General features: G+C 34.5%; 2 protein-coding genes, 1 long non-coding RNA gene and 1 other non-coding gene across 5 annotated transcripts; 3 read left to right on the top strand and 1 right to left on the bottom strand.

Annotated features, from left to right (window-relative positions):
- The first annotated feature begins 355 nt into the window (after positions 1-355).
- On the top strand, positions 356-3,591 carry LOC107790412 (uncharacterized). The gene is made up of 2 exons (XR_012698595.1): positions 356-1,587; positions 3,293-3,591. It is a non-coding gene; the product is annotated as an uncharacterized LOC107790412 (long non-coding RNA).
- Positions 3,592-8,291: 4,700 nt separating this feature from the next.
- Positions 8,292-12,315, top strand: LOC107790411 (putative protein phosphatase 2C 34). The gene is made up of 6 exons (XM_016612339.2): positions 8,292-8,483; positions 9,762-10,021; positions 10,111-10,407; positions 10,902-11,019; positions 11,116-11,348; positions 11,868-12,315. The coding sequence occupies exons 2-6, from the start codon at positions 9,782-9,784 to the stop codon at positions 12,093-12,095; spliced, it is 1,116 nt and encodes a 371-aa protein (XP_016467825.2). The 5' UTR covers positions 8,292-8,483; positions 9,762-9,781; the 3' UTR covers positions 12,096-12,315.
- A 7,095-nt stretch (positions 12,316-19,410) lies between these two features.
- Positions 19,411-21,235, top strand: LOC107790409 (uncharacterized). Of its 2 annotated transcripts, XM_016612333.2 has the most exons (3): positions 19,411-19,567; positions 19,641-19,725; positions 19,835-21,235. In XM_016612333.2, exons 1-3 carry the CDS (start codon positions 19,550-19,552, stop codon positions 20,773-20,775), a joined length of 1,044 nt encoding a protein of 347 aa, XP_016467819.1. In that variant the 5' UTR covers positions 19,411-19,549; the 3' UTR covers positions 20,776-21,235. The 2 variants fall into 2 exon arrangements, with proteins under 2 accessions (XP_016467819.1, XP_016467822.1); XM_016612336.2 differs by having other exon boundaries at positions 19,461-19,729.
- Positions 21,236-22,083: 848 nt separating this feature from the next.
- Positions 22,084-24,973, bottom strand: LOC107790410 (F-box protein CPR1). The gene is made up of 2 exons (XR_012698594.1): positions 23,793-24,973; positions 22,084-22,418 (listed from the first exon to the last, which is right to left on the bottom strand). It is a non-coding gene; the product is annotated as an F-box protein CPR1 (transcript).
- Between the last annotated feature and the right edge of the window lie 441 nt (positions 24,974-25,414).

The following is a 25,414-nucleotide window of genomic DNA, read 5'->3' as shown; positions in this document are numbered from 1 at the left end:
ACTTTAATTTTGCTTTGGTTCTCTACAAAGCCTCTATTTATTCAATTCTAAATCTATCATGTGGCATAAAATCTCTACAAACTATTACAAGTCACGTAGATATAAAGAAATGCGAAGAATTAACTTAAATAACCGTCCAACCAACAACTTAAACTAGAAAAGCTGGTGGATATATAATATGTATTTAATCATGTATAATTAATATATAATCTATATATACTGGCCAACATTGAATCCGGATGGCTATTTATGTAAACATACCTATAAATATGGGCTAAGCCCAATTACGAACAGCTTAGCCCATTTCGTTTGGTTCCCTAATTTAGGTATTGTTTTTTTGATTCCAATCTCCTCCGAATCCAACAATGGCGATGACCAAATTTGAAAAACTACCTGAAGAAATCATAGTTGAGATACTCTCCCGTCTGCCGGCGAAGTTAATCGGCCAATCCAGGTGCGTATCAAAGCAGTGGTGCTCTATTCTCTCAGCTCCAAAACTCATTAAAGCTCACCTCACTTTTCATTCCCACAAATATGAAGAAGAAAAACTCATTACCGTCTGTCGTTCTCAGTCTCTTCACGCTTTAACCTTTAACCAAAATGGAAATGGTGTCGTTTCAAGAAAGCTTGACTTTCAGCAGCAGCTTTCAGACAACTGGGTTACTGTTGGTGGCTCCTGTAATGGCTTGGTCTTGGCTGTAAATGACAAACAAATTGCATTTTTAATTAACCCCACGACCTTAGAGTTCCATAGAATTCCAGATTCTGCTAATGCTTCAATTGGGCATCGTGGCTTTAGAATGTATGGTCTAGGGTATGATGTTCGTAGTGATGATTATAAGGTAGTTGCACTTTCTTATTATGCTACTGGTATTGATAATACACCTGATATTTTTAATACTTCTGTGGCTGTGTACTCTGTGAGAAAGGGTCTTTGGAGGAGACTACTACAGAGCAAAGAGAGTCTTTGGGGGAGACTCTATTCTAATGATTGTGCAGTTCCTGACCGTGCTTCTGGGGTTTCGGTTAAAAGGGCCGGTCCCCTGACGTGGCAAATGGGGTTTTCGTAAGAGGGATTTGGGAAAATGGGGTTTTGGTAAATGGGGCTTTGCATTGGTTGGCTAGTGAAGGTTCTGACTATTCACCTGTAATTGTTGCTTTTGATATACTTGAAGAGAAATTTTTTGAGGTGCCAGGACCTACTACTATAGACAAGGGTACACATGTGGTCAGTAAGCTTGTGGCTCTCAGAGGGTGTCTTTGTATTTTGTCTGAAACAGAAGAAACAGATACTATTTGGACAATAAAGAATACTATTTGGACGATGAAAGGCTATGGGATTGAGGAGTCTTGGACCAGGTATGAAGTTAAAGGACCGGATCTCGCTGAGTTGATACCATTGTGTTTAATGAGTGAGGATGATGTTGTACTAGATGTATGTGCAAGTTTGATTGTCTACAATAGGAGAGAGGATCAGTGGAGGGATATAACGGATGATAGAACTCCTACTATCTCGTATAGAGCTGGAACTAGAACCTTCAGGGAGAGTCTTGTTCCTCCCACCTTCTGAGATGATGCTATATACAGGTACTACATGAACTTTTTTTGCGATTTGTTATTGATTTTTAATTATTTGAATGGTATTGACCCCATAGAGTTTTGTAAATAGGAATACTTTTGTGTCATAGAGTTTAGTGATGGTAATTTTTCCTGAAGAAAAGATAACAGTGATTAAGGGGTGATGAATGTTTGGTTTATTGCATTGAAAATGGGATACATGGTGTATGATGAAAAGCATGCATTTGGTGTTAAGTTGGATAAAGTTTTCTTTATAATTTACCCTAATCTTTAAAGTAAATAATAAAAAAAGAAAGAGGTAATCAAGGATATTTTACTCTTTCAGGTGTTTTATCCAAAGATTTCTAATCCTCGTATTCGAAACCCATGTTGAATATAGTCTGAAATAATACCAGAATTGAGTACAACATAATCCTGGTATTGCTTATACTGGAACAAAAATCCAACCAAACGCTGGATAAAATAATCTCGAATTTTAGACCATGATTGTTTTCTAATTCCTGTAACCAAAAGACCCCTAACTGTATTACATGATAAGGAAAAACTTGGATTAGCGAATTGCCCAGCATTACAGAATGACGGTGCTTTGAGGAAAAAAGAACAGTTCAAGTTGTGAGTATATGCAGTCTTGAAAGGAATAGCTTTAGATGTTTACTCTCTTCTTTGAATCATGAGTTAAAAAAAAATTCGTGAGTTAATCTCACAGTCAACTCAAGTAAAGCAGACCACTTCTGTGCATGATGTTTTTAAGCAATCCGAGGGATTTGATGGTTGATATAACACCGAGGGATTTGATGGTTGATATAACTCCTATATGTATGAGGCTCAAACCTTCATGAATAGTCTTGTCTCTCCTTCCTTTGGCAAGGGAGGTGAGGGTTAATATATTGCATAATGCTTGAGATAATGCTGTATACAAATATTCCAAGAATATTCCCGGGTTTTCTTGTTCATTTTTATATATTTTTCAAAGTGATTTTTTAATTTGGTCCCCATATTTGATTCAATAAGATGAATGCCACTGATCCGTACAGTCTTGTGAATGGTAATTCTTCCTTCCTGAGGAAATCCTTTAAAAAATATTCTTCCTTCCTGGAGAAATATACAGTGATTACTTCATCAGAAAATATACCGTGGTAAACTGTATTACGTAAAAAGGAGTTACTCGTACATATCATACTTGGATTTATGTCAATTCAACATTATAAGATGGTGGTGCTTTAAGGAAGAAGAATAGTTAACTTTGGGCATATGCAGTCTTCAAAACAAAGTTTTATATGTGTCCATCTTCTCTGAATCATGAGCTAATTTCAGTGTGAACTCATCTAGTATTATTGTTGGTTCTTCTTCTATGCTTTACATTTTAAAGCAATGTGAAGGTAAAGCTGCTCTAATTCTGGAAAAGAGTTTATGTCATCTATCTCCTTGATTATGACTACAGAGACTCCTAAAATCGAGATTTATCAGTACTTATCGCTTACGAAGGTAACTATAGACGAAGCGGATGCTTACTGAACTCTTGATACAGTAGGAATGGATCATCCGCAGTAGTATCAATGATGCACCCGCCTCTCCACACACACAGAAAACAAAATTTGGTTTAGTTAATTATAGAATTAATTGTAAATGGCACAAGACATCAGTTTCTGGCTTTGCATCAATTTCTTATAGTGCCTCATAATACCAAACTGACATTGTTCTGATGCTTGCACAGGAATTCATCTGCTTCCGTGGACATGTTGTGGTGCTTCTATTGAACGGTATCTTGTGTTTGTGCAGAGGCCTGAATCTCTGTCTCTCTCTATATATTTTTCTTGAGCAGATCCTGATATTTGAGATTTATTTTGTTGACTGTATATCTCAGTTGAGTTTCTGAACATTAGATGAGTAGATGATCTGAGTAACTATTTGCATACTGATTTGACGAGGGAGGGGTTTACATTAAGGTTTAACTATCATTTTAAAACAGTAAGATTGTCCTTTTTGTTACAGTATCAAATTTTCCAGCTTTGCTATGTTTTAGCTTATCAGATTATAGCTCTGCTTATCATAACCAACACCTCTAATTGTCGATAAATTCAAGATTCAAGCCTTTCCTGTAGGTGATTAATGGAGAATGAGGTCAATAAGTAAATACAGGAAAATGTTTATGCTGTCTTCCTACTCTATTGTATAATTTGTCCATCTATGACTACAACGACTCTAAAGATCAATTTATCAGTAGGTAGTACTTATATCTGAAACCTACAACAACATACCCAGTATAATCCCACAACTGGGGTTTGGGGAGGGTAGTGTGTACGCAGACCTTACCCCTACCCGGAGAGGTAGAGAGACTGTTTCCGATAGACCTTCGGCTTAAGATAAGGTGGAAAAGAAGAAAAGGAAAAAAAGATCTGAAACCTATACCTGCAATTCTGAATATGAACCTTTGGTTTTTGTCAATTACTTAAAAAGATCGCCCTGAGACATATTTTCTCTTGCTTATGCTTTGTATTGTTTGAGAAAAACAACATATTAATGCAATGACTGTTAGCAAAATGCTATTATTGAGTTTTTCCAATAATATTGTGCGTATTGTCTTCAGATTCAACCATTCTGACTATTTTAGCCTATCATGCTATTACCATGTTATTTTTTTAATAAATATTGTGCCTTTTTTCTTTATATGATGCTATTTCTTTCTGTTTAAGGCTTTTAGCATTAAGCAGAGAATTACGATCTATATCAACTCATTATCCTTAAATTAATACAGTATTCATAAGCCAAGGGTCCCTTAATCTGCTTGTTATTTCTACTTTCTTTTGTGTCAAAGGTTATCTAAGAATTTACATCTTCTATCTAAATTAAGAGAACACGTCATATGCTTGGTTTCCAAATTCAATATTGTTGTTAATTTCTTAGCTGCAAAATTAGCTTCATCAGCAGTTAGGCAATAGCTGGTTTATTTATGCTTCAAGTTGCTGCAAAGTATTGGTTGGCTACCGTGACATAGCTAGGAATTTCGCTAAAAGGATTCAAGATTTAAACTGTTAATTTTACTTGCATCAAAGTTTAGTACCATATATTATGATTTTTCTTTGGGAAAAAGGTCAAATATACCCCTGTACTTTCAAAAAATATTTAAATATATCCTTCGTTATACTATGAGTTCAAATATACTCCTGCCATTATACTTTGGGTTCAAATATACCCCTCATTTAAACGGAGTGATACGTGTCATCGTTCTATTGGCCAATTCTAAATATCTCCTAATTAATTAAAAAGATTCATACTCGTAACCATACCCATTACCCATACCCGAAAAGTAATTTTCTAAAGCAATTTTTTTTTTTTTTGTAAAAACTGAAAAAAAATTAATTTTTATTTTACTAAAAACTGAAAGAAACAAAAATATTTTTTTTTTTCAGTTTTTACATAAAATATTGCTTTAAAAAAAACTGAAAAATATTTTCTAAAGAAATATTTTTGCAAAAAACTGAAAAAAAATTAAATTTGTTTTTACTAAATATTCAGAATTTTCTAGGAAGATCCAGCAAGAAGCAGCTCAAGTATTTAGCCTACAAGCTGCTATGCTACAACTAACCAGGCCGCAGAAGAAATTGATTCGAGGAACTTCACACAAGGGATAAGCTCGTTTTCAAAACTGAAAAAAACTTAAATTTTATTTTTTTAAAAAAAAAAACTGAAAAAAAAATATTTTCCTTTATTTCATTTTTTAGTAAAAATAATTTCAGTTTTTTTAGTTTTTACAAAAAAATTACTTTAGAAAATATTTTTCAGTTTTTTTAAAATAATTATTTTTGTAAAAATTGAAAAAAAAAATATTTTCATTTTTTTCAGTTTTTAGTAAAAATAATTTTAGTTTTTTTTTCAATTTTTACAAAAAAAATTGCTTTAGAAAATAATTTTCAGTTTTTTCAGTTTTTTTAAAGCAATTTTTTTGTAAAAACTGAAAAAAAAAATATTTTCGTTTTTTTCAGTTTTTAGTAAAAACAATTTCAGTTTTTTCAAATTTTACAAAAAAAATTACTTTAGAAAATTACTTTTCGGGTATGGGTAATTGTATGGTTATGGGTATGAGTCTTTTTAATTAATTAGGAGATATTTAGAATTGACCAATAAGACGATGACACGTGTCACTCCATTTAAATGAGGTATATTTTAACCCAAAGTATAGCGACATGAGTATATTTGGACTCATAGTATAATGTATATTTAAATATTTTTCAAAAATACAGGGGTATATTTGGCCCAATTCCCTTTTTCTTTTCCGAGACGAACCATGCATCAATTTCTTCTAAATCAAACCAGTACTGTTCTTCCCAATCTTAATCCAAACACTACAATGGCTTGTTAAAGCAAAATTTATTCTAAAATTAAAGCAAAATCGAACCGCTTTCAAATTCGAAACGTCCTCCAAATGTTAGGCCTAATGTAAGTGAATTTATTTTGAAAATAGTTTCTTTCTCATTATCATAGTATATACAAGGGAAGCTGGTAAATGTCTTGGCAAAGCCAAATCCATTTGAAGAGTTGAATAGATTCAGTAGATTCTTGAAACAGTCCAGGATACAGAAAAAGTATGTATAAGAAGGCAGTTTATTTACTTTTAGCAACACATTGACCTTGAATTAGTACTTTGATTTTTATATAGGAAAATGGGGGTAAAAACTTGCGTGCATTCTGCCGTTTATACTAAACTAATAAATATATGACATATGTTTTCATATACACTTTTATCATTAAATCATACAAGGGCAGCTTGGTGCACAATGTATCCCGTATTCACTAAGAATTCTGGGAAGGGTCGCACCCCCAAGGGTGTAATGTAGACAACCTACCTTAATGCAACAATCCATTGTCTGCTTTTACGGCTCGAACCCTTAGCCTATAGGTCGAATGAAAACAACTTTACCGTTTCTCCAAGGTTCCCTTTTATAATTAATTAATATACATTCTCACCTTAATTATGACTTAACAATAATAAATTACTAGTATTATTTGATATTACACCGAGTACGCCTAAACTTTTACTGGAAAATGCTCAAACGCTCTAAGAACATGACAACTCTTAACATTATATCATTGTTTTAAGAACATTCTTATGGTATGGTACATGAAATAAATGCACCTTGTGACATCATATTTGAGAGGGACATAATTCCAAATAAATGCCTTGTATTGTAGGGTATCTTCTAAATAATAAAGGTGCAATTACATGACATTACTGCCCTATTCTGATTAGATTGTGATATACAACATGCTCAACTGGCTCTTGGCTTCCCCAATTGATACATCTTTTCATGTTTTGCTGTCCATTTCTATCTTTATAATGTAGCAATTACTACTACTTTTGGTCCCTCAACCTCAAGACTGTTGTATCCTCACTCAATTCCACTTGTTAAACATGGCATATGCATTTTTCCAAGTTGCTGATTGATCTCTCTGGAAGGAGCCTTCAAACAACGGTAAAGTTGTCTTTGTGTGACCTATAAGTCACAGGTTCGAGCCGTGCGTGGAAGCACCGTGTTAATACTTGCATCAGGTTAGACTGTTTACATTACATCCCTTGGGGTGCGCCCCTTCCCCGAACCCTCCGTGAACACGAAATACCTTGTACACCGTACTGCCCGGACTGATTAATTTTATGGATTCATAACTCAGGTTCCAACAACTAAACTCACCATCTTGTTTAAGTTATGTGTTTATAATTCAATTTTTTCAACAATTCCAGTAGGTTTTACATAAATAAATTCAGATATAGATTAAAAGTTATAGGTTCAAATGAGTCCACGTTGGCTCTGCTCTCCTTACTCTCCCTCCCAACAAAAGTATATTTGCAACGAGTAGTCAATTTTGGAGGTTGACTCGATTTTTTTATTCATTTACTCCTTTTAATTATGAGATTTTTATGTTGAACTAAATTTCAGATAAGCAACTTGATAAAAGACGAGCTTGAGAATTTAGGTAGGGTTAGAAAATAAAGGCACACTACGGAAAAAAAAATTTCCAAAAAAAAAAAAGGAAGTCCAATAAAAATTCACTTATTTTTAAACCAAACGCCACCTGTTTTTTAATTTGTCATTCTAGTATAGTACGACAAAGAAACAAAGACATAAATGAGATAATCATCAACAATGAACATAGTTTAACGTTAATGAACCGCCGAACCAATTATATGGAGAATGTCAAATAGTACCTACGTTTATTTAATAAGAACATTTTCATTTCTTTTAAGTAGAACGATAATGTTTATTATTCTAAGGAATAAATTATTCTGATCAACTACTATGCAATAACGTACTAAATTTTCATCTATTTAGAACCATAAAGATACTATATCTAATTACCAAGCCTATTAATTAATCAATTTCATTGTACGCCATTGTCAAATTTTATATTCATTAATTTAATATTATTATTTTTGGTTAGTTGTTAAACAAGTAATAACAATGCATGGCCAGTATTAATTTGATATCTTAAACTATATGCTCCTGCAAAATTTACTGACCCCAACGATATAAATAAACAAGAAAAAGGAAAAATTCAAAGGTCAAAGTGATAAAATGACGTAAATACCCCTTCCACGATCTTAGTTTAGTGATTTTGCAAAGGGTGTTTTAGTAATTTAGTGCTTCGATTAAAAAAAAATTGGCATGCATCGAAGGCGCCATATATATATATATATGAGACTGCAACTCTTGATAAATGAAGAGTCAAGAATGGAGCAGAAGTTGCTTAAAGCTTCTCCGTCTTCTTCTTCATCGCCGATCAGTTTTTGTCGCCGGAGTTTCGCCGGAGCTCTGCCGGAGACCTGTGTGCTTCCTAAGGCTTGCCAGGATTTCGTAATCTGAATACATATACCGACCAAGAAGAGAAAATAATTGCTTGGCCAAAGAAAGGTACTCCCTCTGTTCCACTTTACAGGATACAATTACTATTTGGAGAATCAAAAAAGTTATTCTTTGATATATTGTGTTTATGCAAACGTGTAAATTTTATTTTAACAACTTTGCATAGGTCCAAATTCAAATTAAAAATTAGTTAGTTTGACCTTCGTATTCCGAACTGACTATGTCACAACGAAAAGACTAACATTTTTGGATTTTGTTTAGAAAATTTGGTTATTGATGTTTGTTATTCATTATGACAGTATGACACGTTTAGCTATAAAGAGTATACGTGAACTTGGCTTTTTAGTCTTGATCGAACTAATTGGGTTGGCTTTATATATGAATTCTATATGTTCGTCCTGTTATATTTGGGTTTATTTCAGTGGAATACTAGATATTGTATTTTAAGGAAAATTATGGCCTCTAAAGCTAAAGTTTTAAAGGTGTTTTAAAGCTAATCACATTTATTACTTTGATAAGTGCTGCCAAAAGAAACAAGATAGTACGTAGTAACTTACTCCTTTGTTGTGTTTGCTCCTAAGTCTTGATCGAGTAATTCGTTTTTTTCTTTTTAAACTGTCGAGACAGAGAGGAAATGAACTAATGGAAGTTTGGGTTGGAGATTATTTATTACTCTAGTGTAGTACTCCATATGTTTTTGTTGTTGAGCAGTTTGAAATATTTGATAGAATTTTAAGTTCTCCTTATAATTTAGAAGTATTCTCTTCAATCTTGAACTAGTATCTCTCTCTCTTTTTAGCCAAAATATAGCAAGTATGCCTTAGAAGGACAATTAATAGATACATCTTGTTCTTGCATAAAGAGATTGTTTTGTGTGTGTGTGTGTGTTGGGGGGGGGGGGGGTTTCTGGGACGAAGTAATGGAAGCGGTTTAATCCAGGATTTGAGCATGTGGGTTTCAAGCTAAATATGCTTATACATTTAATGAATTTCTTAATATAAATACAGAAGTACTGGATTACGTGAACTCATACCTAATACTATAGATCCGCCCCTTGGTCTAGAGGGTGGAAAAAGTTTGCACAATTTGGTTGACACTTTTTTCATAGGGGATAAATCACTTGTGTCTTATAGAATGAAGGATAAATAAGTTGAACACAAGAAATACAATGGATTAAAATTTGTTTTAAGTTCTAATTCGACGACCAAAACTTCATTTTCTATAACATGTTAAGGTGTTCTCTTACTTATTTGTTTGGTTATTTTCTTCATTGGAGTCACAGGAAATCCAATGTCTTCATAACTGTATATTTGATTTTATCTGCAGGACTAGTCAAGAACAAAGAAATGGTGCAGTTCTCTTCTATTTTTAATGGTTTCAAGAAAAGTCTAGCAATCAAAAATGGAAGGAAGAGTGGACATGATTTCGGAAGGGAAGTTGCGAATACACTGGCTAAGGAAGCCAAAAAGAATGAGCTGATGTTAACTTCATCTGGCTGTGTAGCATGTGGCTCTAAGAATTCGGTTTCTTTTTTCTCCAAAGGAGGGAAGAAGGGTATCAATCAAGATAGATTTATAGTATGGGAGGTATGATCTTTAGCAATATTCGTTGTAACTTCTCAACATATGGATATAAAAACAAGAATATTATGAGGTTTATATGTTATGTATTTTAGGATTTTGGATGCCAAGATGACATGATCTTCTGTGGAGTGTTTGATGGGCATGGTCCTTGGGGTCATCTTGTTGCTAAAAGAGTCAGAAAATTGATGCCACCAGCTTTACTTCATAATTGGCAGAAAAGAGTTGTCAACTACATAGATGGTGATGGAATTGGAATAGATAGAAGCTGTTTCCAGTTTGACATTTGGAAGCAATCTTACTTTGAGACTTGTTCCACCATCGATCAAGAACTCGAGCACTATGCTGACTCTTTCTACAGTGGTACAACAGCTCTAACACTCGTTAGACAGGCAAGTAGTTTGCTTCCAAGATAGGTCAAATATATGGTGCCTGTAACAGTGGCTATAATTTACTAAAAATGTTTACTTTATGTATTGATTTGATAATCCCGGAGCCTCGGAGCAATGGTAAAGTTGTCCCCGTGTGACCTATAAGTCATGAGTTCGAGCCGTGGAAGCAACCACTAATGCTTGCATTAGGGTAGACTGTCTACATCACACCCTTTGGGGTGCGGCCCTTCCCCGGACCCTGCGTGAACGCGGGATGCGTTGTGCACCGAGTTGCCCTATTGACTTGATAATCCCAATCCATGTTTACATTCTCACAATATAAGTTTGAAACTTGTAATGCTTGAAGATGTTCCCCTTTTCCTTCAGTAAATTGATTCTGGTGAAGAAAATTGGATCTAGTTTTCCTTTTTTTCTTTCTTCAGTTTTATAATAGTATATTTAGCTGCCAACTACTTGTCTCCTGTCTGAAAACTTCTATATGTGACCTACTTCAGGGTGATCTACTGGTAGTAGCAAACGTTGGAGATTCTCGAGCTGTATTGGCAACAACAGATGATGATGGTAGATTGGGACCAGTTCAGCTAACCGTTGACCTCAAACCCAACTTACCTCGTAAGCTCTTTTCCATGTTCACATAATATTGTGTTTTCATTACCATATGTAATTTAAGCATTTTCCAAAAGACTAAAACGTCTTTAATGATTACAGGGGAAAGCGAGCGAATAATGCAGTCAAGAGGCAGGGTTTTATCATGCGACGATGAACCAGGGGTGTACAGAGTCTGGATGCCCAACAGAGGAACAATAGAAGGACCTGGATTAGCAATTTCAAGAGCCTTTGGTGATTACTACTTAAAGGACTTTGGCCTTATTTCTGAACCTGAATTGACATCCAGAAGCATAACCCAAAGAGATCAGTTTGCCATTTTGGCAACAGATGGGGTATGTATTACTCTCCTTATAATGGTGCCAATGAACCTGTTCCTTAGTCCTGGAATTACTGCATAATGACTGGTTTAACTATGAAATAACTAAACTTAACATGTAAGTCACATAATGAATTAACTAGATCTTTACCAAGATGTTCAAATTGCATCTTACATGAGATACTTGTAGACCTTTTATCAAATTAAAGTGATGCTCCGAGGTGCTAATTTCCCCCAACCCCGCTCCTGGATTCATGCAAATTGATTGCCTCGAATCCAGGGCCTTGGGAGCAACACTTAATTTGTATTCCCTCTGTCTCAATTTATCTGATGCTCTTTCCTCTTTAGTCGATTCCATTAAATGACACATTTCTAAGGTTTGGAATTCTTTAACTTGAAAGTTCCTTTTTAACCTGCTTTTTTAGCCATAAAAATGTCAGGCATGTGTTTTTCTTCAACGCCGATATATAAAATGAATGGAGTGAGTATTTATAAGTAATGAAATTGACAATAACTCATTGTTCATATTGATTAGGTTTGGGATGTCCTCTCAAACCAAGAAGCAGTGGAAATAGTTTCTTCAACACCAGAAAGGGAAGAAGCAGCTAAGAGGTTGGTGGAGAGTGCAATTTGTGCATGGAAACGCAAAAGAAGGGGCATTCCCATGGATGATATCTCAGCAATTTGCCTCTACTTTCACAGCATTCCTCCTTCCAAACAAGAAGATTGTTTAAAAGAAAAGTTCGAGAAGAAGCTTAAATAAACTACCAGCTGACTTGCAGTCAGGGGCGGAGCCAGATCATTAGCTATGGGTTCGATGTTGCTGGAAATCCATTTAATGTAGGTTCAGTTTGACAAATTTAGAATCCGTAAACTTTAAATTTTGGCTCGGCTTCTGCTTGAAGTTGCTGCATTTTTCTATTTTCTTTTCCTGTACTGGTTTGTACATAAGTTCATACATACATAAGCTCATGTTTGCTATATTCCATTCAGGCAGTGAAATAAAAAATCTTGAAAATTAACTTCAAAAGTTATGTTCTAGTACTTTTGTCAATCAAAATTTAAAGTTAAAGAATATGTTTATTTCTGTTTTCCAGCAGAGTAGAACAATATCTTCTCAATATTATGTATTCAAACTTTAAAATGAAAAAAGAGAAATCGTGACTAAGAACTTCAGTTCTTTATATATTTCAATCCACCGTCAACGTCCACTTTCTTCTTGCTTTTTCAACTGTGAAGCAGTTTGAAAAGAACCTTTCTGTCCCACCTACGTTTTTGTTTTTTTGGGCATGGACCTTTAAAATTCCACAACAATAATGTTATAAAATAAAAGCAATTTAGTAAAACATGAACAAGAAATGGAGATAGAGAGAAGGAAGATATTTTTTTTTTTCAATTGTGTGTATTTTCCTATCTATTATAAGACCTTTATATAGGCATGAAAAGTGAAGAAAAATATGTCATTAAGCATTTGAGATGAAGATCATGGAGGAAGAGTAGACATACACCATAATTTAATTTTTCTTATAACACTCCCCTTGGATGTCCATAGATAATGTGCCTCGTTAAAACCTTATTAGGAAAAACCCTCTAAAAAAAATCCTAGTGAAGGAAAAAGAGTACACATGTTTATAAATACGCCTTTTGGTTGCCTCGTTAAAAACCTTGCAAGGAAAACCCAGTGGGACAAAACCTTGTAAGGAAAAAAGAGTACAACGCGTATTAACTCCCCCTGATGAGAGCATCAATTCACATCCTTGAGCCTTCGCATCCCAATCTTGTACACTAGTTTCTTGAAGGTTGACGTCGGTAGAGATTTGGTGAACAAATCAGCCATATTATCACTTGAACGAATCTGTTGCACATTGATATCACCATTCTTTTGAAGATCATGTGTGAAAAATAACTTTGGTGAAATGTGCTTTGTCCTATCTCTTTTTATGAATCCTCCCTTCAATTGGGCTATGCATGTTGCATTGTCTTCATACAAAATTGTGGGTAGTTTGTCACACTTCAAACCACATTTATCTCTAATAAGATGTATTATAGACCTCAACCATACACATTCTCGTCTTACTTCATGAATAGCAATTATCTCAGCATGATTAGATGAAGTAGCCACGATTAATAGCTTAGTCGATCTCCAATATATGACAGTGCCTCCACATGTAAACACATAGCCTGTTTGAGATCGAGCCTTGTGTGGGTCAGATAAATACCCAGCATCGGCATAACCAACAAGATCGGGATTGCAATCATTGCCATAAAATAAGCCCATACCGATAGTCCCTTTTAGATACCGCAATATGTATTTGATTCCATTTCAATGTCTCCTTGTAGGAGCAGAGATCTATCTTGCTAAGACATTAACTGAAAAAGTTATGTCAGGCCTTGTAGTATTAGCAAGATACATTAGTGCACCAATTGCACTAAGATAAGGTACTTCAAGACCAAGAAGCTCTTCATTATTTTCATGAGGTCGAAATTGATCTTTATTTATATCGCGTGATCTCACAACCATCAGGGTACTCAATGGATGTGCTTTATCTATATAGAATCGCTTTAAAATCTTTTCAGTGTATGCTGATAGATGGACAAAAATTCCATCTTTCATATACTCAATTTGTAGACCAAGACAAAATTTTGTCTTTCCAAGATCTTTTATTTCAAATTCTTTCTTTAAACAGTCTACTGCTTTAGGAAGCTCCCCAGGAGTTCCAATGATATTTAAATCAACATACACGGCGATTCTAACAAATTCAGATTCACATCTTTTTATAAAGACACAGGGACAAATTGAATCATTATTGTACCCTTCTTTTAACAGGTACTCACTAAGGCGATTATACCACATGCGCCCTGATTGTTTCAATCCGTATAAGAACTTTTGAAACTTTATTTAATAAATTTCTTAGAAACCTTAATATTTTTCAAAACAATTTAAATCCTTCAATGATTTTCCATATCAAGTTTTTCATGTATTGCCAGATTAAAACTTGAAATGACTACATCCATCACAGGAGGATGAACAACTACTAACGTATGAATATTGATGGCTAGTAGAACATGTCTAATGAGGACAACCCTGCCCCCACTAGACAAAAAATTTAGATGCCAACCTCTAATTTTGTTGATAGTTTTGGTAACCATATCAACAAATATAGAAATCTTCTTTCTTTCATAGTAGATAGGACAACCTAGATACCTCATGGGAAGTTTATCAAATCTCATACCAAGAATCCTTTCCACCTTCCGATATTGCTCTAAGGGGTATTCTAAGTCATAGAGTAACAACTTTTGTTCTTGTTCATCAATTGGCCAGAAACAAATTCATACGTATTGAGAGTATTAAGAATAAGCTGGAGGGAGTACTTTTCTCCACTAGTAAAGAGGATAGTATCATCAGCAAAGGCCAGATGGTTGACTTGAGGGCCTTGTCTCTTCATGTAGAAACCATGAAATCTCCTATTGTTCTGAAGTGCATGAGAAAGCAATTCAGCACTGAGGGCAAAAATGGAGGGAGAAAGAGGGTCACCTTGTCTAAGTCCTCTACTGGATTTAAAGAAGCCATGCCTACTACCATTGACAATCAGAGAGTACCAATTATTAGAAATGAATCTGTAGATAAGATTAATCCATTCCTCAGCAAAACCCATATGTCTTAACATGAAGCATAGATATGGCCAGGAAACTCTATCATATGCTTTAGCCATGTCAAGTTTAATAACAACATTGCCACCTTTCATAGGCTTCTTAATATCATAAATAATTTCCTGAGCCAGTAGAATATTTTCAGTGATGGCTCCACCTTTCACAAAGCCACTTTGGTTATTAGAGATGCTTTTAGGCAAGAGGGAACTAAGTCTAGCATTGATTACCTTGGCAATGATTTTTCTAGTAACATTGCATATACTAATTGGTCTAATATCTAAGAAGTTTTAGGGAGAATCAATTTTTGGAAGCTTCACCAGGCAAGTATGAGAGAAGAATCTAGGTAAGACAACCCCATGGAAGAAAGCTACAACGGCTCTATGAACATCATTTCCAACCACAGACCAAGCAGTTTGATAGAATCTTCCACGAAGGCCATCAGGACCAGGTGCACTGTCAGGATCAATAGAGAAGACACTGTCTTTAACTTCTTGAGTAGAGGGAGTTGTCGAGTAGAGGGAGTGGACAACAAGAAGTTGTTATCATTTTAATGACCTTTTGAATAATTTTCCTCAACCCCGCTTCTGGATTCATGCAAATTGATTGCCTCGAATCCAGGGCCTTGGGAGCAACACTTAATTATGTATTCCCTCTGTCTCAATTTATCTGATACTCTTTGCTCTTTAGTCGATTTCATAAAAATGACACATTTCAAAGTTTTGGAATTCTTTAACTTGAAAGCTCCTTTTTAACCTTAATGACATGCTTTTTTAGCCATAAAAATGTCAGGCATGTTTAAAACCACATGTTCTAAGGGTACTTTTGGTATGTGCCACGAGTCAGTCTTTCTTCAACGCGGTTATATAAAATGAATGGAGTGAGTATTTATAAGTATTGGAATTGACAATAACTCATTGTTCATATTGATTAGGTTTGGGATGTCCTCTCAAACCAAGAAGCAGCGGAGATAGTTTCTTCAATACCACAAAGGGAAGAAGCAGCTAAGAGGTTAGTGGAAAGTGCAATTTGTGCATGGAAATGCAAAAGATGTTGGAAAAATTATTGGATGATTATGGAGAATAAAAGGTTTAGCTTGAGGCGTGTCAAGGATACAGTCTTTAAGGATATTTCGCTCACACCGGGATAAATAAATTAGGCGTATTCCTCAGAATTCAACAAGCTTTTCTAGTATAAATTAGGAGCAAAAACAACAAAAATTAACAAAAACAACCCACCACAATAGTAGAAAGTTTTTACTTTGTTCACTTTTTAAAATGAATACAAACATATACTTATATATATTCCAAATTGGACATCTGATTTTCAAGAATGTAACGTAGCATATTAAAGTAATGTTATCAAAGTTAATAAACATTTCCAATAAGAGACGTTACATAACTTTAAAGCAATAAAGCCAAAAACGTTTCAAATAGCAAATTCATTATCATATAAAAATCAAACTGATTTTAATAGCCATAATGATAATCATTCAAGGTTAGTAAAAATATTATATTCAAATTTATTCAAATTTTCAGTTATAGATATTAAAATATATTCAATTGGTTGGTCTAATAAAGATTCATTAAGATAATATTAAAAAAATGGACCAATACATCAATTTGTATATTTCTTTTTGAGATATTAAAATTATTTTTTCTAACAAAAGAAGGGGCATTCCCAAGGATGATATCTCAGCAATTTGCCTCTTCTTTCACATCATTCCTCCTTCTAAACAAGAAGATTGTTTAAAGTTTGAGAAGAAGCTTACATAAACTACTAGCTAACTTGCAGTCAAGGGCGGAGCCAGATCATTAGCTACGGGTTCGGACGAACCCAGTAGCTGGTACTTAAACTCTGTATTTGTGTTAGGAAATCCATTAAATGTAGGTTCAGGTTGACAAATTCAGAATCCATAAACTATAAATTCTGGCTTTGCCTGTTCTTGCAGTTGCTGCTTTTTTCTATTTTTTTCTTGTAATGGTTTGTACATAAGTTCAAACATACATAGGCTCATGTTTGCTATATTTCAATCAGGCAATGAAATAGAGAATGTTGAAAATTAGCTTCAAAAGTTATGTTCCAGTACTTTTGTCAATCAAAATTCAAAGTTAAAGAATATGTTTATTTATGTTTTCCAGCAAAGTAGAACAATATCTTCTCAATAATATGTATGCAAACTTTAAAATGGAAAAGAAAAATGGTGACTAAGATCTTCCCTTCTTTATATATTTCAATCCACCGTCAATGTCCACTTTCTTCTTGCTTATTAACATTTTAGGCAGTTTGAAAAGAACCTTTCTGTCCCTTGTACGATATTTTTCTTTTTTGTTTCTGGTATGGACCTTTAAACTCCCACCACAATAATATCATCACTCATTACTATTATACTAATTGTTGTTGTTCTTAAAGAGGCTGTGAGGACAGGCGGATCCAGGATTTAAATTTTATGGGTTCAATTTTTAACATTTTTAACATTGAACCCATTATATATTTAAAGTTATAGGTTCAAACCTATTATTTTTGTAATTTGAATGAATTTTTACACATAAATTTTTACTCCGCGTCAAAAGTTATGGGTTCAATTGAACCCATAACTCTCACGCTGGATCCGACTCTGGCTGTGAGAAATAATATGTGGCGGAGTTTGGATTTCGAGAGTCAAACTAGTTATTTTTTAACCATAATTTTTTTATATACCTTTGAGATATTTTGAATTGTTAATTATTACTATGACTTATAGTACTTTCATAATTTCTAGATATATAAATTTGTTTGAAAAAACTTAAAGATTCTATGTTTTAATTTACGGTCAAAATTAATAAGTATGATTCTCGAAATTGGAGCGTCGCCACATAAATTGGAACAGAGAGAATAATGGTCTAGTAACCTTAATTTGATTATTAATAAAATAACGTAGATAACCTGCTAGGCTGCTACAATTATAGAATATTTTTTGCTATAGCACGTTAAAATACACTAATGATGTAAACTTTTATTAACACTATCAGTAAATGTAATCAAATTAAGATAATTATAAACAATTGCTTATAATTGTGTGTTATCCATGTAAATGTAATCAAACTAAGATAAGTTATACACTTTCGGAATTTTACTTCTAAATCATTTTGTAAATTATGGTCAATTATTCATTAAGAAAAAAGAAAAAGGAATACACGTAAAGCTGGAAAAAAGTAGAGGAATTAGGGCGGTACAAGGAACAGAGAAGACGAAAATTGTAAAGAGCAAAGCTGATCTGTGATTCTAACAAACTTTATCATTTATAGCTAATCAAAGATGCATCTAAATTGGCAATAAGATTCTTTCCCAGAGGACTCAAGCAAACGATGGAAAAATATCTACCATTGCAAATTCTTGATTTGTACCTAGCAATTAACATTGTAATAAAACTTAATCACACCAATGAATAGAGAAAATGCGTCTCTTATATACAGTTCTATCACTCAATAATGGTTGAGTAATGTATATTATCGCCTTAATTTATCACTTAACCATAATAAATTAGTGATGTTTTGTGTCAATTATAGGCGTGGAATCTCCGTATCTATGCCAATTCTTTTTAACTCCCTGAAACATCATCGATTACTACACCTTCCTCGTGCTTGCTAGGTGAAATCCTTTTTTTAATTGAAATTTGAGTGTAATTTCAAAGAATTTTGAAGAAATTAGCAGTGTGAAAATCAGATTTTATCAACCATTTGTTGGCGAGCATAAGTTTTTGAAGCATCTTTTGAGGTTTGTCTCAATCAGTTTACACAATATGACGATGGATTATGCTTTCAGGAACAAAAATAAGCAACTCAATACAAACAGAAAAGACATTTTTTGGGACTGCTATTATTTTTGGAGGGTTTTCTTTACTTGTAACAAAAGGATTACTCAAGTGTGGATATCCCTCTTTCACCTCTAAAGTTACTTTCATTTGTTGACCATCAAATATTTAACCCGTGCGGTGTCACGTGACACCGCGCTTCGTCGATTTTTTTTAAAAAAAAAAGTATATATATAGATAATATACAAAATAAAAATATTGAGTATAAATATAAAAAAATGGCATTGCTTGTCATTATAGTGTTTTATTCATTTGTTCATTTTCTTTGATTGTTCACACCGCTTACCAAAAATACTGCATACGCCCCAACTCTATGCGATGATATATCTTTCTCACTTTTTAATCCTACTTTCCATGGTCGGCTTTAGATAATCATCCCTGCACTTGGAAAAAAAAATTGGCAATTGTAGATAGCCATCTATTTAGTACTTAAAAGCAAAAAATTCCCTTTGGCTCAAAAATAAGCAAAATTCAAGGTGGGTTTCATTTTTTTTCTTCCTATTAGCTAGATGATATTGACTTGTTAAAGTTCACCAAGAAGCAAAAACTCTCCCTTAAAAAGGAGATTCTTTACCTGTCCCACAACTTCATTGGCTTTTAAATATTCCATGTCCATGTACACAATGATGCCATAAATTGATTCCCTCCATTCTCAAAAATTTAATCTCTCCATACAAGCATCTCTTTTTGTTCCTCTCATTTCTCTCTACCCAAAAATGGCTCAACAGATGGAGGTAAGTTTTGCTCTCTCTTTGAACAAATCAAGAATCACATTCATGTAGTTTACACTCACATCTTTTTATGCAGAAACCTAGGGTCACAGAGATACAGGTGAGAATGGACTGTAATGGATGTGTGCAAAAAATCAAGAAAGCTTTACATGGCATCCATGGTGAGTAAGTGATGCTTGAAGTACTAATTCTTTCTCTTAAGTACTAATTCTTTCTTGATCTCTCCTATAAGATCTTATAATGTTCTATGTATGTTCGGTGTTTCGACAGGTATTTATGATCTTTATATAGATTTTCCTCAGCAAAAGATTACTATAATAGGATCAGCAGATCCTGAAAAAATAGTAAAAGCACTAAGGAAGACAAGAAAGAGTGCTATTGTTTGTTCCCATATAGAACAAGCAGAAACTCCAACAGAGCCAGAGGAACCTGCACCAGCCGAGAGTGAAGCACCGCCCCCTGAGTCTAGCAATCCTCCAACACAAGAAAATCAACCAGCTGAAGAGCCGCCCAAAGAACCGCCAAAAGAACCACCAACACAAGAAAATCAACCAGCAGAGGAGAAACAAACACATGATGAAGGTGCTGACAATACCAACAGCAAACCGGACCAAATCTCCAAATCAAGAGACGTTGAAGAAGTTCATGTAATATACCACTATCCACCAGACTACAGTTACAGACACAACTTTCGCCAGGGTATGAGCAGTCACGAGCCACCTCGGGATCATGGATACAGATACAACTATGGTCAGACCATGATCCATGAGCCACCCCGGGACCCTCGTTACAACAGATACAACTACGGCCCGAGTATGAGCCAAGAGCCAACCAGGGACCATGGTTACAACAGATACAACTATGGCCAGAGCATGAGCTATGAGCCACCTAACTACGGTCGGAGCATGATCCATGAGCCTCCTCCAGGAAATCCTGGCTACAGAAATAATCATGCTCGTCCTATCGGTCCAGAATTCAGACCTGAGGCGCCACCACCAGGTCAACCACCGGTTTATGTGACTCACAGCTACAATAGCTACCAACCATCACCCTATGTGACTGGATATGAGCACATCAGGTCACCACCAAGATACACACAATATACTAGGCCAGAGCATTACTCTGAGGACTATCACTATGGAAACAATGGCAACGGAACAATCAGCTCAGTTTTCAGTGATGAAAATCCAAATGCATGCACAATAGCTTAAGGAGGGTGACCGAAATGGTTTGCAAGGGAAGCAAGTAATTTTATTTTTTGTTTCACCTGTAAGAGAGAAAGATGCCTAACTAAGTCCAGATGATTCGTAAAGTAACTCCTCAACAAACAAAAATAAAGCAAACATGTGCAAATGTTGAGAGAAATGAGATTCTTGACTTCAAAAGCAAAAGGGAATATATCCTCCATTCCACCTCTACGAGGCTAATTCTGACCACCTGGCATTCATTTCCTGAAGAAGAATACTAATAAATCTCCTTTATTCTTGGAATTTATTCCTCAGCTTTACATTTAAAAATTTAGCCATCCTTTAATGCTTGAAAGTTTCATTCTTTTCTGCCAAAATACAGAAAGTTGAACTTGACAATGAGATGGAGAAAGGAATTTGGTAATCTCTTTTGTAATCTGTGCAAGAACAAGTTTTGTAAATTAATTCCATTTGAATGGCTCAACCTATTATCGGCTTTGCAAAATCTGGGATTACATTTCTTGCTGAACTTATATCTTTATGCAAGGAAATGCAGATAGCAATTGCCAGATAACAATTCTCAGAAAAGGATAAGTTGATCATCCAAAACATCTAAAGCTTACCCATGACGATCCAAAATTACAGCCAGACGCAAGGAAAGATGTACTAGAAAACTAGCCAGAAAAGCAGGACTTTTACCATTTACTCACTAATTCTGATAGAAATAAAGTAGCTAGAATTCCTCACAAGATATCTCAAATTAACGAACATTCAAATAACACATAAATGTGACAACTGACAACACCGCTTGCACCAATGATGACCACATAGATTCAATTGCACTGATGAGATTATAGATTCTTCGAACACCGATCAAAATCTTACATGTCAAGATTCAAACATTACACAGCATAATTTGGATAATGACTCATTTTGTTCAATTTCAACTTTAACTTTTACTGAAAAAGGATGAACATTGAATAGCTATTAAATTGTTGTTTCGAGCAAAAGGGAGTTTGTTTCACAGAAATTTTCTCCAACCAAGATCAGAAAGTTACTAACAAATGTATTACTTTTTTTGAACACGGTAACAGTAACAAATGTATTACTATATGAGCCTTTTTTACTTTTCCTTTGGATAACTTTTTGCGCTTTGTCTTTCCTTTTCGTTGATAAGATATCTTTCAACTAGAGCAAACCAAGACTAAGAGATCACAAGCATAAGTAGCCGAGGGCAGTCAATTTCTGGTTTAGATCAACCTGATAATACGTATAACAGGCATTTAAGTGAAGGAGAAGCATGTTCAACCTGTTTGCCACAATGAACTTGACTTCAAAATACCAACAAATGTAATATGCAATTACTGAATGTAGATAAGTCTTGCTATATACAACAACAACAACAACAACAACAACAAACCAGTAAAATTCCACAAGTGGGGTCTGGGGAGGGTAGTGTGTACGCAGACCTTACCCCTACCCCTAACCCGATGGGACAGAGAGGCTAAGTCTTGCTATATGCACATGGAAATAACATTAGTACATTTAAAATGAACAGTAAAAACAGGGAAAACCATACTTCATCATTGCGCTCCATACAGTCAGCAGGAGATAGATTAGTTGTTCCTAACGTCTGCACGTGGACTACAATGGTGTCTTCATCATATCTATCACAGGGTAACAGTGGAATCAGATACACTTCTGATCAAACAAATGATCAGGAAGGAAACTAAAACTTCATGGCAGATACAAGAAAACATCAAGGCCCAAATGAGCATGCAAGGCAATTTTGTCTTTTAATCATTGTTACAGGGAGGGTAACTTTGTGACTGACCAACTTGCAAATTCGGGGGAGCACAAGAAGTTGAATTCATTCTTGACTGAGGATATAAATTTGCCTAGACAAGTTATAGCCACATAGAAGAATGATGAAAATGGATTGCAAAATTTCAAAATTCGTGTGAAGAAAGGGAAATTTTCTTCTGAACCTGGATGAATACTACTTCTGTCAATAGATAGGTTCTAAAATTTAGTTAGATCTTTTTTTGAAAGCTCAAATGCATACATCTACACATAATAAAAGAAGTAACTGTTTGAGGAAAAGTTGTTGCTCGAATAACAAAGATGACAAAAGTTTGTATTTTCTTTATTTTAGGATAGACCAGGCCCCCTTAAATGAAGCTCACCCCAATATCTTTTTCTCCTATGTTCCCTTGTCCTTTGGTTCTCCACCCTACTCTCGTGATGAAAACAACTAAATTCGTTTCCTAAAATGCTCTATCGTTACAATGTACTATTGCTTATCTCAACCTTACTGCCAAACTACATCCAAAGTGAAAGATGATTCAATATATCATTGACCAATTCAATATAACAATGAGAAGAATGAAGATAGTCCTAAAGAAAATATATGGTTAGCTACTAGCAGCAAGGAAAGTACCACAACTAGATACTATACACAAGACCTTAACCGTTGTTCCATAATTCATGTGTTTCCTCCTTTTCCTATTAAGTTTTCACCTAAAGAAGATTATTGAAGAAGCCCACCAGATCAAACAATAGTGTCGTCAACCTCAACCCAACCCATTCTTGAGCAGGGTTGGGTTAAGAATTTTTTAACCCATTTAGAATCAGTCAGCCGGCCCTATAGGCTAGATCGAGGCCGGGCCGAGGTTGGCCCGTGGGCCAAATTTAAGAAGTTACTCAAAGGAAATAGTAAAAAATAAAATTTAACCCTAAATCTAAACGAGTTGCACTGTCGAATTTCCTATATACGTCCATGTTAGTTATATCCTAAATGGGGCTAGCTTGAAAATGAATTTTTTTCCTTTTTGAGAATAAAGGAAAAAGAACACTTTAAAATATTTTTTTCCGGTAGGATTTTAATTTGTTATGCTACTTTCAGCAAAAAAAGAATAATAAAAATGAAAAAAGCTAAAAGGATAACATATCAAATAGAGATGTGTTTGTTGCATTGGAAAAATTAATGATACAAGAACCATTAAACCATGAAGTTGATCCAAACTGAAACACAAAGTCACCTTCATTTGACATACAAAAAGGAGGATAAAACAGAAACTGCACAAGATCAGCAGGATGATTGATGTTAAACATCTTTGTCCAAGATTCTTTAACCCCATACTTCTTCATAATCCACAAATCTACGTGAGTTGTCATTCTCTGATAATAACAAAACAAAGAAAGATCACCTCCCAAAACTCCCAGCGACTGCCTAAAATTAAGTTTTCCTTCTCCACAGCAGGGTTGCTCAACTTTTCCCCATTTCCCATCAGCCAAATCAATAAAAATGATGTCCCTACCATGAGCAGTCTAAGTAATCCAATGAAGCTTGCCATTCACAAACTTACCACACCTAATGGGTAGCACCCGACTCCTAGAAACATGGATACTTGTCCAAGAATCACTCTTTAGACTATAGATATTGACCTCAGTACAATATAAACTATCAACAAACATATTACGAAAAATAGCCACAACCTTATAATCATCATGAAGCTCGTCATATCCAAAACCAAACATTAAATAGTAACCACACATCAATGTAGCTCTAGAATCAGGCAATTTCTTGAATTTCCTAATTGATGGATTCCAGAGAAACAAGTCTTGTTGCCCAATGATAAGACATATCAAACCATTGACAGAACCCACAATCTCAACAGTTTTACGAGGTTTTTTCATAGGATTATCCAAGTCACATACCCTAGTAACAAATTCATAAATTAAAGAACTAAGGTAACATTGCTTAATACTGTACTTAGCTTGATCAGAACTCAACATAAGCCTATGGTGGGTGTATTCCTTGTTATTAGCAAATAGAGAGAGATGGGTGTTGACAAATTCAGGGCTAGAGATTAAATCAAGCCAAGACTTTGAAACACACCTCATTTGCAAGATGCATTTCACTGGTAGCTTTAAGAGTATTTCAGTGATGAGCTCTGGTGGCAAAGTAGGGATTTTAAAGCTTGATTTATCTCCCTCAGATTCCATTGAAATGGAAGAAAATTGAGCAGGATTAGTGTGTTTGCTCCGCTTTGGCCGAAGATGGGAGGCTTCTTCTCCCTCAGATTCCATAAGGACTGCACAATTTGAGCTGTTGGAGCTGTTTTCTGAAAAATTTCCTAATAAGTGACCCACTTTTGCGTACTCAAATAGTTTCTGAAAATATTTCCTAATGTCTAATACATTTATACTTAAGTGACTATTTGGGGGTGTAGAATAATGGGTAAAAACTTTATTCATTCCAACATTTACTAAATCTATCAATGCAAAATATGTATCTTCTAGACACATATTTGTCACTTAATCGTGCTTAAATAATTTATTTTCACACTTTAATTTATAACGGATAAGATTAAATTGCTTGATTTAAGTAAACATCGAGTAAGAGTAAAAGTATTTACCGTTAGAACCTCTGCAAAAGTTTTACACGATTTTTTTTATAGAATTTGATTATAGCTAATATAGTTTTAATATAATTTAGTAACAAAACATAGCTTCATTATTATAACTAACTCAGTGGAAGCAACCTTTCATAAAAAAGTAATATCAATGTGTATTCAATAGTAAAGATAATATAAAGTTTTATCATAAGTTAACTTTCGATACTTTCTTGAAGGCAAAAGAATTTAAGAAAAGTGACAAC

The sequence above is a fragment of the Nicotiana tabacum genome, chromosome 14 (genome assembly GCF_000715075.1).
Source record: "Nicotiana tabacum cultivar K326 chromosome 14, ASM71507v2, whole genome shotgun sequence".
Classification (NCBI taxonomy): Eukaryota; Viridiplantae; Streptophyta; class Magnoliopsida; order Solanales; family Solanaceae; genus Nicotiana; species Nicotiana tabacum.
The sequence above is the reverse complement of the archived record's forward strand: the minus strand, read 5'-3'. Positions and strand labels throughout refer to the sequence as shown.